This window comes from Athene cunicularia, assembly GCF_003259725.1.
Source record: "Athene cunicularia isolate RWA chromosome 1 unlocalized genomic scaffold, athCun1 chr1_part1, whole genome shotgun sequence".
Taxonomy (NCBI): domain Eukaryota; kingdom Metazoa; phylum Chordata; class Aves; order Strigiformes; family Strigidae; genus Athene; species Athene cunicularia.
Genome location: NW_020799091.1, coordinates 122,388,358 through 122,405,662, shown reverse-complemented (window position 1 = coordinate 122,405,662; position 17,305 = coordinate 122,388,358). Strand labels below are relative to the sequence as shown.

Sequence of the window (17,305 nt, the reverse complement as noted above, 5' to 3'; positions counted from 1 at the left end):
CATCCCTGGATAACATGCTCAAGGCAAACATCTTCTCTTAATGGGAATGTAGCAGCTCACTTGCCAGGGGCTGGCAGCCCCTCTCTTCACCTAATAGAATATGTTCATTGTTATCAGAGCATTGTCCAAGCCTTCTCCCTCCCCGCTTTGATAAACTGCATAGTGACAGCCATCAGCTCCCTGCCAAAGCTGGCTCTTGCACAGAAACATCTGTAAATTTGCTTGCTGTATAAAGCTCTGTTCCTGCTCCCCCTTGCCCCCCTTTTGCCTTAGAGGTTAGAGTTAATATGACTCACCTAATCTGGCTGCCAAGGTGAATTAGTGAAAACATCTCTACAGCTCTGTGCAAGGTATCACAACCTGACATTTTTCTAACACACCATGATACCTGATACATCTTTCCTCTCCCTGATCTGTACTACAACACCTCAATTTTATATAAATGCTTTTTTCTGGTAGAAATGGTTAACATACTCTTAGAGGGAACAGGGCTGCAAGCAAAAGGGTCTGCCTCACGAGTGAGAATAGCTGAGTTCTTGGAGCAACATGTTGATGGCCAGGGTTGAATCAGGTCACCAGTGCAGGGACAAGAACAGTGCTGTCACTATCTCAACAAGAGACTGTCACAGAAACTTTCCCTGAAGTGTTATGCTTGTATCTGTGTTCTGGAGCAGGGGAATGAGGAGCTGAACAGGCCTATTGATGTCTTTGCCATGCCCTTTAAGACAGAAGTCTTCACTTTGACTCATTCCCAGAGAGCTCCACTGGGCAAGCCAGCAGCTCATCGTGTCTCGGGAAGGTTTGTGTGTAGCTGTGAATGCTCTCCTGCTGGTCATGGTACACGTTTTAGACTTTTAAGTGCACGTACATATGCAAAGGAGAAGCTGAAAAACATCCTCCCTTAGGAAAGTATGTACCCTTTTAGGATACTTTGGTGCTCTGTTGATGTGGTTCTCTGACAGACAGACTTAACAGCACCCTTAATGAGGGTGCCACTCCATTAGAGCTGGTTAAGTCACCCTCAACCCTCTTTTCATTACGGTGACAGTCTTGTGACAAGGGCAAATTGCAGGAGAAGCAAGTCCCACTTGGAATGAACCCTGTGTATAAACAAGGCAGCATTGCAGAGCAAATGATTTGCAAAGCAGAGGCAAATTACATTTTAACCTTTTCTTTGTGAGTCTTTCCCTGATGTCTGATTAACTTTCCAGTCAACTGGCTGACCTACCAACAGGGAGTACTGCTTGTGAAAGGAGGGGAGTGTTGGTTGTCAGCTCAAACTGGGGGTGGGATTTTCAAAGAGCATTATTAGCAGGTAGCCGTATGCGATAAGAAGATCTGGGAATTAAGAGTTCCCAAACAAAAATGAATCATGCTACGGCAAAACTACAAACAATGTACTGGCTGTACAGACAGCAGCACAGTGCAGAAGCTGCGATGCAATCCTTCATCCGTGTTCAGCCATGGTAACACCTCATCTGAAATGCAGTGTTCGGTTTGGGGTATTGCACTTCCAGAAAAATGTGAACTTGTCAGAGAGATCTAAAAGGAAAGAACAAGAATGATCAAGGGTCTAAAAAACCTTCACCTACAGAGAAAGGTTGAAAGACCCTGGCAATGTTCAGCACAAGAAAAAAAGAAAAAAAAAAAAAAAGACAACTGAGGGAGGAAGAGAAGTGATTTAGAAGTTGATAAAAGGCTATTGCAGAGAAGGAGGGAATGATTTGTTCTTTTTGTCTATGGTGGCTAAGACAAAAGTAATAGCTTTAAATTGCAGCAAGGGAGACTTGGGTCAAACTTGAGGGAAACTGAAGTCGTAAGGACAGCGAAGCATGGGAACAGATTGTCTGGAGCAGCTGCAGAGTCTCTGCTGCTGGAGGGCAGAGGATGGCTGACTCCCTGACATGACCCATGTGTCCTACCCTGAGGTTGGGGAATGGGCTAGATGATGACTGAATTCCCTTCCAGCACTATGACTCACCTAACTGGTCCTACAGTGGTTAAGGTTCCCTAATACATTAATCAAAAAAGTGCTTGTGAAAATCCCACCCTGCTTCCTTCTCCAGTGAGTCTCCATGGCACCAGCTCCTGCGCACAGCAGAGGATTGAGAGCCAGGGGCTCTGAGAGGGCATCAGGAGCCAACTTTGCCCCCCTACCTTGTCATTCTCCTGGCAAAACTGGGTGCTCGCGGCTTGGATGAGCACACTCTTTGCTGGGTAAAAAAACTGGCTGGGTGGCCAGGCCCAAGAGTTGTGGTGAAGGGAGTTAAATCCAGTTGGTGGCCGGTCATGAGTGGTGACCCCCAGGGCTCGGTGTTGAGGCCGCTCCTCTTTAACATCTTTACTGATGGTCTAGACGAGGGGATCGAGTGCACCCTCAGTCAGTTTGCAGACAACATCCAGTTGGGTGGGAGTGTTGATCTGCTCGAGGGTAGGGAGGTTCTGCAGAGAGACCTGGACAGGCTGGAGCCATGGGCTGAGCCCAGCTGGGGGAGTTTCACTAAGGGCAAATGCTGGGTGCTGCCCTTGGGCCACAACAAACCCCAGCAGCGCTACAGGCTTGGGGAGGAGTGGCTGGAGAGCTGCCAGTCAGAGAAGGATCTGGGGGGGTGATTGACAGCCACCTGAACATGAGCCAGCAGTGTGCCCAGGTGGCCAAGAAGGCCAATGGCATCCTGGCTGGTATTAGCACTAGCATGGCCAGCAGGGACAGGGAAGGGATCTGACCACTGTGCCATTGAATGACTCGAGCGTGTCCAGAGAAGGGCAACGGAGCTGCTGCAGGGTCTGGAGCACAGGTCTGATGGGGAGCAGCTGAGGGAACTGGGGTTGTTCACTCTGGAGAAGAGGAGGCTGAGGGGAGACCTCCTGGCCCTCTACAGCTCCCTGAAAGGAGGGTGCAGAGAGGGGGGATGAGTCTCTTGAGCCAAGGAACCAGCGCCAGGCCAAGAGGGAATGGCCTCAAGCTGTGCCAGGTCAGGGTCAGACTGGCTCTTCGGAAGTATTTCTTTGCAGAAGGGGTTGTTGGGCGTTGGAATGGGCTGCCCAGGGCAGGGGGGGAGTCCCCATCCCTGGAGGGGCTGAAGAGTTGGGCTGACCCAGCGCTGAGGGATGTGGTGGAGTTGGAAACTGTCAGTGCTGGGTTAATGGTTGGACTGGATGATCTTCAAGGTCTTTTCTAACCTGGTTGATTCCGTGATTCTGTGAAATACACTGCTGCCATGCAGTAAGGCCCTTCAGCAGACTGTTTGGGGATGCAAAAACTTGCATCAAAGCAGCTCTAAGTTTTAGACACAGCAATGAGATTTACACTCACCTGAACATCTGGTAGGAGCTGGAAAAGGGACTGATGGTTAGCCCTGCTGAAAGAGAGGGAACCTTGCCTTTAAATAAGTTTAATAGGTACACCGCTGTTTTCATGCTGAGTCTCTGTGATGGGAGGTGGTTTTCCCCTAGAATGGTTCTGAAAATTGCCTGGGAAAAAAAATAAGAAAGGCAAAAAATAATTGTGTAAGGGACAGAGTGCTGAGCAGATCCTGAAGTTGCTGGGTTCCCTATCTCTGATGCAGAAGGTACATGCATGCAGCTGGCATCGCCAGCATGTGCAGCCAGCAAGCCTGTGCCTGTATGATGGGGTTCACTGTGAGTGGCTCTGTGGGAACTTTAGCTCTGGAGATGGGGTTTAACCACTTTCACTGCAGAGCCAAGGGACAACAGCCCCATCCTTGCAGGCACTTTTTGAACTCCATCTAAGAGCTCTAAGTGCTTACATGAAGAGGCAGGGTTTCAGAAGTGCTGGGCACCTATCAAGCAGAAAATGTCTTCTGGTCAGAGAGTTGCTTTGGAAAATTTGACTGCTCTCTGAGAAACCTGAATGGGAGCTCTTGTCAGATGACCTTTTGGGTATTTTTGGGAAATCTGGCTTTTATCCTTTGAGGATTGAGGGATTCTTTCTCTAAACATACACAGGCACACAACTGGGACTTGTGGCTTTTCATGCTTGCAGCCCTCTCAGAGGAGGGAAGCATCTCCTACACTGCTGCCAGTGTGGTTCAGATTCTTTCCAGGAGGAGAGTTGCTTTGCTTTCTGAAGGAGTAGGGTAGATACAACAGTTGTAATGTTTCATGCTTCCCTGGCAACTTTCATCCAGTGATTCTAATGTGTTTTACATGGGTTAACCTCACCACCCTCCTCTGACCAGGAGGTGATGGGAGAGGGGGGCTATTAGCCCCTGTTCACAGAGGGAGACCAAGGGAGTGACTCACCCAAGGTCATATAGTGAATTAAAAGCAAAGCCACAGACCTCCCCTGATTCCTGCCCCCAGCTGTAACCCTGACACTCAAGTCACTGCTTTCAAAACTGTGTTAGCGTGGCAGCACGCTTTAAATATGTCATTTCGTATGTACAGTAGATCAGGGTTTCATGATGATTATTGGTCTCTGCGGATCAAATTACACTTTGTTTCTCTCAGTTTGGCTGTGTTTAATGGTAGCTCGATCTGATCGATGGCACTTCAGGGTGGTGGTTGCTCTGAGAGACAGAGACATTTTTCAGTTTTGCAGTGGAGAAAAGGGTGCTGTCAATACACCACCACATCTGAGGACCCAGCTAGCTGTGAACCAGCCCATCAGACACAGGCTGACTAAACCTCCTCTGGCACTCAGCCATCACACCAGTGAACTTACTCTGGTCTCCTGTGGTGGAGATTTTGCCTCTTGGCCGGGCCAGCCTGTGAGATGCTGTGCTTTGGTACTGCTTGTCTGCTTCCTTCCAGATTTTCAGAAATTTTCCAAGTTCTCCACAGCTAAATAAAATGCATATCTTGCTGATACGGCTTCTGAAATAACTTTAAAATTGCTCATGACCCTTGTTTATTTGCAGAATCCCCGTTGTGATTGTTCCTCCGTAGCAATTAAGCAGAAGGCTTCCCAAATCTGAATGCCTAACAGAGCCACCATCTGTATTTTTCTGTCCTACCAGGTAGAGAGTTTGAAGGCGAGGAAGAGTATCTGGAGATCCTAGGGATCACACGAGAGCAGTCGGGCAAGTACGAATGCAAAGCTGCCAATGAGGTTGCTTCAGCAGACGTCAAGCAAGTCCGGGTCACTGTGAACTGTGAGTACATTGCAACTGGAGCAGTTCAATGGGGAGAGCTTTATCATTATGATAAATAGAGAAGCCTTTTTGAGTTTATATTATATCATCTGAAACAAAGGGGAGCGCTGAGGAAACTTATCTGCAATCAGACACTTATCACAGGGTATAGTTTGTGCTTTATACCTAGTAATATATAAGAAAAGAAGGAAAAAGAGAGAGAAAAAATAATAAGGGAGGAGCTGTGAGTTGCCCCTGTCTCTCCCTTCAGAAATGCTGGTGATGCCTTGTCTTCACTCATTGATATTTGGGAGAACAGTAGTGTGAAGAGAAGCTTCAGCAAGGCAGCAAGGAGAGATAAGGGCAGGTTCAGGCAGCTCAGAGCAAACCCATGCCTGCCTGCACCCAGCCATCCCAGCAGCACCTTCTTGGGTACCACAGCCCAGGGGCCTGGGGGCACGTGTGGCAGAGGCATGCGTTAATGAGAGGCTGCAAAAACTTGACTTTTTTGCTGGCTTGGGGTCATTAGTGTAAAGCCCTTTCTAAGAGACCCGATGTGCACCAATGCAGTACAGAAAGGGGTTTTCCTGAAGGATATGGTAATCCACCTAAAAACATCGAGAGGCACAGTTAGCTGTGTGTCTTACATCCACATGTGTGAGGGGACATGGGTCCCATCGCCCATACATGCTGGGACAAATGTCCACTTCACTCTGCTGGCGTGCTCCTCTCACAGTGACACAAGATATTTCAGACTGCCGTGACTCTTACCATCCTACATGTGTATATGTCCACCTCCATATTTCTATGGCTTATATTTGGTACTGGAGTGATTTAAAGTGAGTATCTCCATCTGCCTGCTCTATTTCCTTGCTTGAAGGCCAATACCTCTGCGAGCAGGGATGGATGAGTGAGATACATATCCTCTCCTGAACTTCTGCACTTTACACACCACAATATTAACTTCAACTGAAACTGGAGCTGGTTACAGACATGTTTCAAGGTGCATATAGGTGGCCTTGATTCATGGGTAGCACTCCCAGGGAGTGGGTTAGGTCAGAGAGCTGATGACAGGGAGTGTTTGAGGCCACCCCAGTCTAATTCGCCACCACGGGTGATTTTAGCACCTTTTATTACCATTCTTGTTCTTTGTCTCTATTTTTCCCTTTGGGCCATCACATCAGATCAACTTGTCTGTCTTGCTTAGAAGTCAAGGTTATAGGCTCCCTGCAGCATCTTCAGAATCACAGAGCTTTTTATAATTCCCTTAGAAATTGGGAGGCAATGTTTTAATACTGGCTGCTTCGTGGGCCAAATGTGGCATTAACATGAAACTGCCATAGCAGGTTTTCTGCACTAAAACTGTTGAGGGTTTTTCCTGTCAAAAACAGCTGAGTTTATAAACCCAAGACATTCCATGAGAACCAATTAATATTTTCAAATATTTCTGTGAAACATAATTCCAACGATGCTTTTAACATGTTTGAAACAGATTGTTTGTATAAAGTCAAAATGTTTGATTTTGACTTAATTTCAGCTCATAATAACTATGCTACAGTAAGACCTTAAACATTTTTACTGTTGGAATATATGAAAATATAATGTGAGAGAGTATTGTAATATTAAGATGTGCCTAATTTGTAATGTAAGCAACTTCCAAATTCCTTCAGGACAGATCTTTTCTTTCAAAATAAGTGGGGAAAAAAAAGAGGTTATGAGGGCCATGGACAGGGAAAAAATAATTCCTGTTTGGGGAATGAAAGCTAGACATTTGCATACATCTTTCCTTATCTTTCTTCCTTAAACCACACCACAAGAAGCAGAAAGTGGGAAAACTACAATAAGTTTGAAAAATGGGACCTGCCCAACCTCAGGAGCTTCCTGGCTATCTCTTATCATCTGCTGTCGCTGTGGAGCACGTAGCTTGTCAGCCCAGACTGCAGGAGAGCATCCTCCCTTTGCTTTGGTCTCACACTACCACCTTCAGGCTTCCCGAGTAACGGCCCTCACACATCACAGACAGGGAAACTGAGGCCTGTGGAAGAGTCAGGGGAAAACAGCTAAAGGGAACCCAGTCCTGGCTTCCCTGGCAGCAAACCAACAGCTAAACACAGAGCAACTTCTTTGTACAATAGGCTGGTTTGCTCGGGGCCAGCAGTGCCTCAGCAAAAGAGGTAGGACTGAGGTATAGCCCATCCATCCATCTGGGCTCTGTCCTCTAAAAGGCCGAGGAGGTTGGCTGAGGCAGGGACTGCGAGGAGCTGGGGTCTCCACACACCTGTTAGGGTCATTTTCTAGGCCCATAGAAAAGTGCTTGTTCATTTTCTGACTCACCTCTTGCACTGGATTCAGTGAGACAGCAAGAAGAAATACTGCCCGAACTAAAAAAATCAAAGCAGGATGCTTAAAAAATCACCTTCGCTATCCTTTTATTACCCCTCCTCCTTTCCAAATTAAAATATTTACGTGAACCCACAGCCTTTAAATGTAGGATCCTATTTATGTACACCTATTAATATTTATGATGTTAGAGGGCGCACTGCAATATCCCTAAAGCCCTGCATAAAATCCCGATTAAGGTCAGGAAAGGGATCACATTGAGATGGCTAATGTGTTCACAAACAAAACTTCTTTCCATACATTTTCCATACAGAATTATTTTTTTCTTTAACCGACACGATCCGTTTTGATTCCTTCTCTGGCCTTTCTGTGCTGGGCTGGGTACAGACGGCGGAGCTGTACTCTGTACACGCAGTGTGCTGTATGGTAACTTGAGTCTCAGCAAAGTAGGCTGAGTTGCAGCCCCATAATCTCGGGGTATGCAAGTATTAGTGATGACAAACAAGGCACTTATTCCCTGATCCCTCTCAGCAGCCAGGTGGAAATAATTCTGCTTTTTAACATGTAAAGCTTATCACTTAACAGTTTGAACATGGGGCTGGGATTGAAGATGCCAGTGGCTACCATACCCAGCACTCAGCCAGCACTAAGACCTAGCTCCAGCAGAGCACGCCAGTATGCTTCCCAAGTTTTGTTTGGCCATGGCACAACTCTCACAGCAAGCTCTCTTTGGAGCCTGTGACAATGCATGATGTCCAGGAAGGTTTGGGTAGGATTTGTAACCTTAGACACTTAAGGGAAGTGTCTCAGGAAGTGGCCTGGCTCCTGCTAAAGCTTTTCCCTTTTAGGCCATGAATGTATTTCTGTCGTCTACATGTCGCCTCAGTCCTTTCCTTGCTTATTGTAGTTTTGACGTTAGACACAGAGGTTGTATGGAAAATAATTTTCATGCTAGTGCTAAATTCCTCCTTTATTCCTTTTACTTTTGCTGTCTTCCTTTACCCTTGATGAAGTCTTTCTCTCATCTTCTTCTTTCTGATGAGCCCATGCGAACTAGAGATCCACAGGTAAATATTCATAAATTACAGAAGTCCATCATTAACCTTAACTCTGCCTGTGTATGCCTATGCATTTATGACAGAACTTTATTCAGTGTTGCTGAAGAGAAGCACGCCTAAGGATTGATGCTAACGTGGTGTTTCAGGGAGAGTTCAAAGAGCAGGTATTCTTCAGAGGAGCAGGTGGGGAGCATGTGCCACAGCAAGCAGCAGGCATGGGCCTCCACTGACCGGAATGGTTTGTACGAGGAAGCCAGCCCTGACATAGTTTCGCTATTTTGTTCCAGCTGCAAGTGTCTGTGAAGTGACCACGTCTTCTTCCTACAGATCCCCCCACCATCACAGAGTCCAAGAGCAATGAAGCGGCCACGGGACGACAAGCCTTGCTGCGGTGCGAGGCGTCAGCAGTGCCCACGCCTGATTTCGAGTGGTACAGAGATGATACCAGGTAAGACCTTTGGATCTTCCCTTCTCTCCTTTTTAATCCACTCAATAGAGAATCACCTATTATCCTCCCAACTCTTCTCCTCAAACAAATTACTCTTCGCAAGCCATGTAGGTCACGATGGTCCCATCAGACTCAGCAGAGCCAGCATGGCAGGGCTGGAGGAGGCTGAGGGATGCTGAAAGTAGCACAGAGAATGGAGCTCTTGCCTTTAAGTCAGTTATGGTCCAACACACAATTAAGACATCAATAGTGATTTCTTCCTGACAATGTTCATGCATTAAATAGCCTATGACAAAGACCAAAAAATAGTCAGTCTTAGTCTCCAAGCAGGTAGCGCCACTCTAGGTGCCTTCATCTAGGGGAAGGAGCTGCTGAGGTGTAAGATTCCCCCTTTGCTACCCATATGTGAGAAAATGAGGAGAGAAAGGGCATTAAGAAGGTTGTGTTATTCTAGTTTTTAACCTGACTCATATGCACAGGCTCAGGGGTGACTCAGCATATACTGGAACACATTAATTGGTGTGTTTCACTAAAAGCCTTTCGTTCAAGTACGGACTAGCCCTCAGCTGGCCACGGTGTGCTCATTTCCAAGTGTTAGTCAGTGCTGAGTAAAGACTTCCTCCCTTTCCTTTGGCTTTTCTTGCTTTTCCACTGCTTTACCAGTGGCATTTCACCCCGCTGCACTCCTTCTTCCTTTCATTCCCTCCTCCTACTTTCCATCAATGCCTTCTTTGGTCTTTTTCTTCTTGTATCTTCTTCCTGCCTCCCTCCATCATCACCTGCCAGGTGAGCTGAATGACTTTGGTTTACTGCCTGCCAGGAAGTGATCTCCTTCCCAAAGCACAACTGCCATGGCACCACATACCTCTTCTCCTGTCTTCCCAGGATAAACAGCGCCAACGGTTTGGAGATAAAGAGCACGGGGAGCCAGTCTCTGCTGATGGTGGCCAACGTCACTGAGGAACACTACGGGAACTACACCTGCGTGGCTGCCAACAAGCTGGGAGTCACAAATGCCAGCCTATACCTTTACAGTAAGTATGGGAGAGGGTGAAGGGAGGCCCAGAACGTTCTCACAAAGACCAGGTTGTGTAGGAAGCACGTGGTGACCAATACGCAGGAAATCATCTACTTCCCACCCCCACCCCCACCCCCAAACCTCCAACCAGGCTTTCAACACTCTGCTTCAGATACCTACATGTTCATACTTGCTGTGAAACACAAACACAGCCAAATTATAAAGGTTTACAGTCAAGCCCTTTGATTGATTTTCTTTGCTCAAGACAAATTTTCTTAAAATAATAAAAGCATGTTTGTTTTAAAGCAGGAAACAAAAACCTTTTAGAATGACAGCCCCTTTAATAAGGAGGCAGAAGGCCAGGGCTTGGAGGGTCCATGACAGCTGAGAAATGACAAGTAATTCAGAGAGATGGAGAGAACTAGCCACCAAGCCCGAGGAGAACAAGAGAGAGTCAAGAAAAAGAGAAATTAGTTTGAAAATGGAAGGGAAGGAAGTGGGAAAAGACAGAATGATTTAAAGGGGCGTACCATAGGGAACATGGGGAAAAAGGTAATCAGCAGATGAAATATGGAATAAAATTCCTTGGATCTCATTCTGCTACCTCTCAGTTACTGAGTTTGTCATAGGAAATGTAAACAAACAGAAGTTGGGACTAGACCAAACTCTAGAGCAGAGTTACTGGCTGGTTCTGAATTTTGCAGCTGATTCAAACCTGGCCCTAAGCAGGGCCCCTGCCCCTGCCCTACCTTCCATGCACACAGGCAAACTGTGGCCTATTCAAAATGCAGTTCCTGATTCCAGGTCTAAAACTTGGGCTCAACTTGGACCACACGTTTTCATTACCACCAGAAATAGACTGCAGCAGAATGACCCTCTCACACTAATGCACATATAGATGCAAAAGTGACTTAGGGCTCTATTCCTCTGACAGTCCTAAGTAGAACCAAAACACTCAGGCCATGACCTGTGTGTCCTTTTAAACAGAGAAAAGACAAGCTGTGTAAAGCAGTCTTAGTATGGGACACAGTTTAGTCTAGGTTCTGCTGTGTGTGGTCAGATTAATGAAACCATCAGGAAAAACAATGCTTTGGTGTTGTTATTTTTGAACAGATAGAGTGCAAAAGGATAAATTCATTGGCATTCCTTGTTTACCACCTCTGGATTTATTTCGTGGCAGTTTGAATTTTTGCAAAATTTAGGTGTATTCTGTGGCAGTTTTCTTCTAAAGAACAGATATTATAATAAAAGAACATAGATTTGCTTTCCTACAGCGTTGCAGCACACAAAGCAAATTTCTACTTTGAAACTCTTTTCACCCCGGTCTTGTGACTGTCATGAGATTCAAATAAAATCCTCAGGCAGCAATCTGGAACATAATTTTCAAATACTCCAGATTTGTTCTTGCTGATATTAATATAATGCTAAGTTTAGAATCCATTATTTGTGGCTGAATTCTAAATTTGGCCCTCTCTGTTGGTTCCTGTTACACAGATGAGCTGAAATGCATCACTGAAACAAAATATAAGATGAAATTCAATAATGTATGTATGCACACGTGATTTTTAGCTGGGGGAGTGGTTTTGCTAGAAAAGCATTTTGCCTGACTTCAAACTTCACCTCAAAGGATCTCAAAGGATTTGCTAGCAATGAATATTTTAACATCACAGGTTATTGAGAAATGGGTGAGTGTTGTTAGCACCGTTTTGCAGTAGGAAATAGGACACTAAGGTGCAGAGTGAAGAAGTGGTTTACCCATGGTCGTAAAAGGAGTGGCAGAACCTGTAAGAGACCCAAGGAGATCATGTGAAGTTGCCATTAACTATTCCAGGAGGAAATGTGGCAACTATTAAAGATGACTTTAGGACCTTAGCAAAGGTCCTATTTTAGCCTCCTTTTGATGTGTATGAAGAAAACTTTTCCTTCTTTCAAGTTGTTGGATTCTGTTTATCGTTTTTACCTTAGGAATCAAATGCCTATTTATGCTGAAAAACACTAGAGAACTGCACAAGAGCCAGAAGAATGGAGGTGCAGAAGCTGAGAGAGATTTGATGATTTTCAGTGGACTGTTTCTAACTTTTATTTTTGTTGTCTAGTTAATCCCTGTTCTTCAGTGTGTTATCCCTTCATATTGTTTCAGGAAATCTCTGTTCTAGTTAGTGTGGAAGAGAGAAAGAGGGAGAAGAAAAATAAATTCAGGCAGACTACTGATGGTATTTCTAAGGTTAAGAAATCAGGTGGGAAATGAGTGAAGGGAATCCAGTCTCATAGAGATGAAGAAAGCAGCTGAAAAAACCTAAAAGCTCAGATGAAAAAAATGCTGTAGTGATCACAGAGTAGCTGAAATAACAGGTAATGCGCACTCCCAGCCACACACCCAGGCAGAAAAATAAAGCAGTTTTTGCAAGGTACAGCAGATCCTCAAATACTTGGGAGTGTTTTTCATCCCTAGAATCAGAGATTTTATTTCCTTTTTAAATAGGGAACAAGCTCACTGTAGGACAACATCCCACTAGGGAGGTAGATACAGCGATGGTTCCTCAGCGTCCCATTGCAGCACAAAAAAGAATGGCAGCCAGGAGTGAAGCAACAACCAGAGAGTTAATAATGAGGTACTGGCAGCTTTGCCTGAGGTAGAGGGCAGAAGGAGAGCTAGCAGAATGATGTGAAAGAACAGTTTAGCAATAAAGAAAAATGGGTGACTACGATTCCAGGAAATCTCAGTCAGCATTGAAAAACTCTCCGAGAGACCGAGTGCCTTAGATGTCAGTGCTGTAAATAGGAGATGCATTAAAATACAAAAGCAGCTGTATGAATAGATAGCTAGTAATCTTCCTTAAAGGATGTAGCAGCAGGATTGCCTGCTGTAGGCGGAGAGATTTATACCCCTCACTCCTGGAGACTGAGTTTACAACAACATAAAAATGGCCATACCAAAGGTCTGTCTTACCCAGGAGCCTGTCTCCAGCAGCAATATGGAATATGTTTGCAGAGAGGCTACTCAGGTACAGTTTGATGATACAGCTGATCTAATAGCTTGCTGCTGTCCCTTTTGCTCACCCTGCTCCCTGTGACATGCTTTTGTTGTTTCAGTTATTCTGGTACTCAGTGGACAACCCGCTGATCCAGTTCAACCTGCTAAAACAGTGAAAAAGTAATCCAGCTTTTACGGTCCACCCCCCAAAATGGCCCCAAATGTTTTCTCTGGTTGAGCTGAGCTGAATTAGTTCATGGCAGGGCTCAACAAGCATCAGAGCTCATGCAAGAGGGGGAAGCTGTATGACACAACCGTGGATATGAGGAGCTGGGAGGCAGGATCACATTTTGCTGCCAGTAGGTTGATTCAGCTCTGCAGGCCCTAGGAACAGGGTTTGTAACCCCCATGCACAAAATAGGGTGAGACCTAGGAAAGGGCCAGTAACACTGATCTCTGTGAAAATTACCTGGCACAGAGGCCAAGCCAGGGGCTGCCATCACAGAGCAACAGAGGTGAGAAGTAGTGCCACAACTGAAGGGTTTTCTTCCAAAGTGTATTAGGAGGGAGGGAACATGTTTTATTTTCATTCCGCTCAGCTAACAGTGCTATGAAAAGCACTAAGAGTAAAAGTCACAGTTTGTATCTTAACCCATGCTGCATGGAAGTGTATAAATGCCAGATACACATCTGCTGTACAAGCACACGCATACATGGGTTTAGGTGAGCATGTATTTATATGCAGGCACCTGTGTGATGTCTAAGCAAGCACACACACACCCCCACAGGCTCACAGAAGCAATCATAGCACCTGGTGCATTCCAGCCAGGCAGAGAAAAGAAATGAAAGCTTTTCCAAATTAGTTGACTTCTGCCTCCTGCAGAGCTAGTGCTTCCCAGAGGATAAAGCAGGAGACAACAGGGCATTGCTGCACAGCCTTACGCAGTCCTACTGGCTGAACCGTCTCAATTATAGGAAACTGCCACCTCATCAGGTCCCCTGCGGCATCCTCTGTGGCTTGTATCCCTGCACCCTTCCCGGAGGAAGGGAACCCCCAGGTGAAGCAGCAGCTGGCAAGGCCCGTGCCAATTAGAAGCAGCAGCAGACAGGATCCAAGCCGTGCCTCCTCCGGAGGCTTCAGGTAGAGTTATCATTACAGTCCAGGCGTTTTGATCGCAGCAAGAGGCACGTTCTTAAGAACTGGCACTTGCCTGTAACTTGTCATTATTTGTGAGCACCCTGGCACAAGTGCTGGCTGTGTGCACGGTTTACACCCCTTCTCCTAACTCTCTGCCAGAGCTTTGTTGCACCCAAGCGTTTGCTTATGATGGTCACTGCTACTGTTTGGAGTGTAACTGTGGCTGAAATCTCCCTTGCTGGCTCCCTGTGTTTTCCCAGGGGCTGTCAGTAATGGGGAGACTCAGGGGAGGAGGAAAGTGGTTAGGGTGAGAGCCAGATGGGGCAAGGCTGAGCCACGACTAATGAGCCAGGGTGGAGCAATAAAGGCAGCACTCAGCAGGCGAGGGGAACAGAGGTAGAGTCCTTGAATAGAAAGCAGCATGATAATGAGGCCATAGTGCTTTGCTTTAACTGCTTATGCTGTGCAGTCTGCAGCCTGCTGTGCAGGAAGAAGGTAAAGGGGAGTTGAGTTATTTAACCAAACTAAATAACAAGGAAGTCATGTCAGCACAACAGCCTGCTTTCGCAGAACAATAGTCCCCTGTTGCTACATAAACACAGAGATCCAGGCTAGCCCTGTATTTTCTAGGCAAGAGACGATCTCCCCTGTGCCTGCTGTGGATTCACACAGCTCCATTACCACCATGAGGGCAGGAGATCTACCAGTGTCACAGGGATGGGCCTGACCTGCTGCGGCCCCATGGGCTCCAGTGAGTAGAAACTACCTCTTTGCACCAAGGGTGCTGTATAAAGAGCACTGATCTACAAATAGCTGGGCGTGGGTTGATCTGAGAATAATATATTACTGATATATCCTGCCAAGCTCTATGTCCATCAGTAGTGATTTTGCCACCGTCCGTACAGGTAATCCAGGAGACAACTCATTGCCCCAGGCCTATCAGCTGTTGCATAGTGGCATATGTCTACAGCTAAATGTCTACCTACTCGTCAGTCCATGAGTAGGAACTTGTCTCAGTCAGCACAAGGCATCCATCAAGCTCTGGAGGTAATGACAGGAGACCCAGTGATCAGAGTCAGGCCTGGGAGGCTTGTATTCTTGGTTCTGTGCCTGGCTCTGCCAACAGTTCAGCATTTGACCTTGGGCAAATTGCTTCCTCACTCCATGAACCAACTGCATGATCTGTAAAATGGAATTAACACTACTGGTAGCTTCAGACTGAGACCTCTTGACACCGGTTTCCGCCAGTGTCTGTGCAATTCTTTTGAGATCCTTGTGTGAAAGAAGCAAAGCGTGAAGCCAAAAGTGATGTATAATAAAGTCCTGCTGTGACGTATAACAAGGATGCGTTGTAAACTCATATAAACAAACTAGCAGGCTCTACGTACAACTAGAGGTTGATGAGTCTGCAAAAACTCTGTTCCCCTCAGAAGGCAAAAGCTCAGAAGAAACAGAGTGCCCTTGAGGATTCACCAGGGTGACTGCTCCCATGCTCAGATCCTCAGGGGACCTGTCATTGGCAAGAAGTCCATGGTGGAGAAGGTTCTGGGGAGACAGCAACTACCCGTGGAGGACTTCCACACCTCACCTCTCTGCCAACACTAGCTTCCAGGCAGAGGTGTAGCTAAGAGGAGCTGTAGTATGATGACACCAGTGGTCTTGAAAGTCAGAGGGGAGATATGGCCCATCAGCTCCAACTACCTTCACTGCAGGTGCTTAATCCCTCTTGCTGTGTGTGGATATTATTTGTTAGTTTTGCAAGTAACTTCTCTCTTGACTCCCAGTCCCAGAAGGTGTTGATGTGTATTAGGTGTGTTGCTAGCAAAATGCTCTGTATATGAAACCTACTCTAGTTCACCTAATCTGGGGACGGACAACTCCATCAGGTTTGTATCTGCTCCTTGCTTGGTGTGAAAAGTGGCTTGTCCTTTTCTCCTGCATGTTGCTTATTGTTTTTTTTCCCCCCTTAGAACGAGTTTTACCCACACTCCCCAATCCTTTTCCAGGTCAGTATATGTTTTCTGTTGAAGTAGCTCTTTAGCCGGGTCATTCTCCATCATCCTGACAAATGCACAGAGCTAGGGATGGGCAGACTAGCTCAGAAATGCAGGAAAATAAGGGCTTTTCCTTCTCGTCTACATGTCATTTGATCTCTTCTGCTCACCTTCCTCATCCTTCCCAATCCTTTCCCTTCCCCCTTTCTCTTCAAAAACCAGTCAACTAAACAGCGACAACTTTTAGCCAAGTTTTGAGCCATGACATTGTGTCATCACTCAGGTCTGGACAGTCTTCAGTGAGGTTCAATTTGTCTGCAGACCTACTCCTAATATATATTCCCATCCTAAGCAGTCTTTGCCCACATGTTTGGATTTGGATCAAAAGCATCAGCAGACCTAAAATTCTGCAGAGTCAGTGGAAGGGACAAGTGAGAAGCCAGAAATTAAATTGCTGCCAGGAGGGTTTTTTTCACCCTCGTTGTGCAAACTATTAATGGTAAAACACTTCGGTTTTTTCATTCCTCTGTCACACCCCCCCAAGTCTGCCAGTCACATAGTACTGCATTTGAGGCAGAGAGCGTGGAAAGAGGTGCACGGTGAGGTATTACTGTCTGCTTTATTCCAAGGGAAAAGGTATGAAGGCAAAAGAGGGTCTGAGTATTTCTCCTGTTTCTGTGCTGCCCAAGCATGCCTTAGGTCCAGGCAGTATGGCCCTGATAGCCACATGGGACTTGGGGCTTGGATGAGACCTTGAGATTCTGAAAAAGCTCAGAGACTGGGCACTTCCAGAAAGCAGGTTACAGCGTGTGAAAGGAGTGTTTGAAACCAAATCAACAATATGGCAGCCAGTCCCCATATTCACTTAAAAAATCTTTGCCTAGAGTTCCTCAGTGTTGTTTTACAGCCATTTGATGAAGATACGCTCCACTCATGGGCTGTTCAGAGGCCTAAATAGTTAATGTCTGCGCAGAGCTTTGAGGTAATGTGTTATTAGGAACCCATGTTGTTTTGCAAAAGAGCACCTGCCCAAGTAAAGCACCTGCAGGTACTCCCATGAAAAGAACAATAAATGCTGGATGTTACACCAGCTCCATTTAACCACTCTGCCAGTTTTCAAATCAAGCTCTGCTCTTGGCAACTTATTCAGGCTCAGGATGTAGTCACAATTGCCTATTTAAAAGGCAAATCCACAAATACAATTAAAGAAAAGTACCTAGAAAAAAAAAAAAAAAAAGG

At 46.0% G+C, this 17,305-nt stretch overlaps 1 protein-coding gene across 2 annotated transcripts in view; it reads left to right on the top strand.

The window, feature by feature from the left end:
- Positions 1-17,305, top strand: part of LSAMP (limbic system associated membrane protein) — a 310,258-nt gene that overhangs the window by 277,511 nt on the left and 15,442 nt on the right. Inside the window, exons 4-7 of one of the 2 annotated variants that reach the window (XM_026852161.1) lie at positions 4,983-5,117; positions 8,822-8,942; positions 9,828-9,976; positions 16,043-16,078. In XM_026852161.1, the coding sequence (XP_026707962.1) occupies positions 4,983-5,117; positions 8,822-8,942; positions 9,828-9,976; positions 16,043-16,078 (441 nt within the window). The remainder of the gene's footprint in view (positions 1-4,982; positions 5,118-8,821; positions 8,943-9,827; positions 9,977-16,042; positions 16,079-17,305) is intronic. The other variant, XM_026852253.1, reaches the window with a different exon arrangement.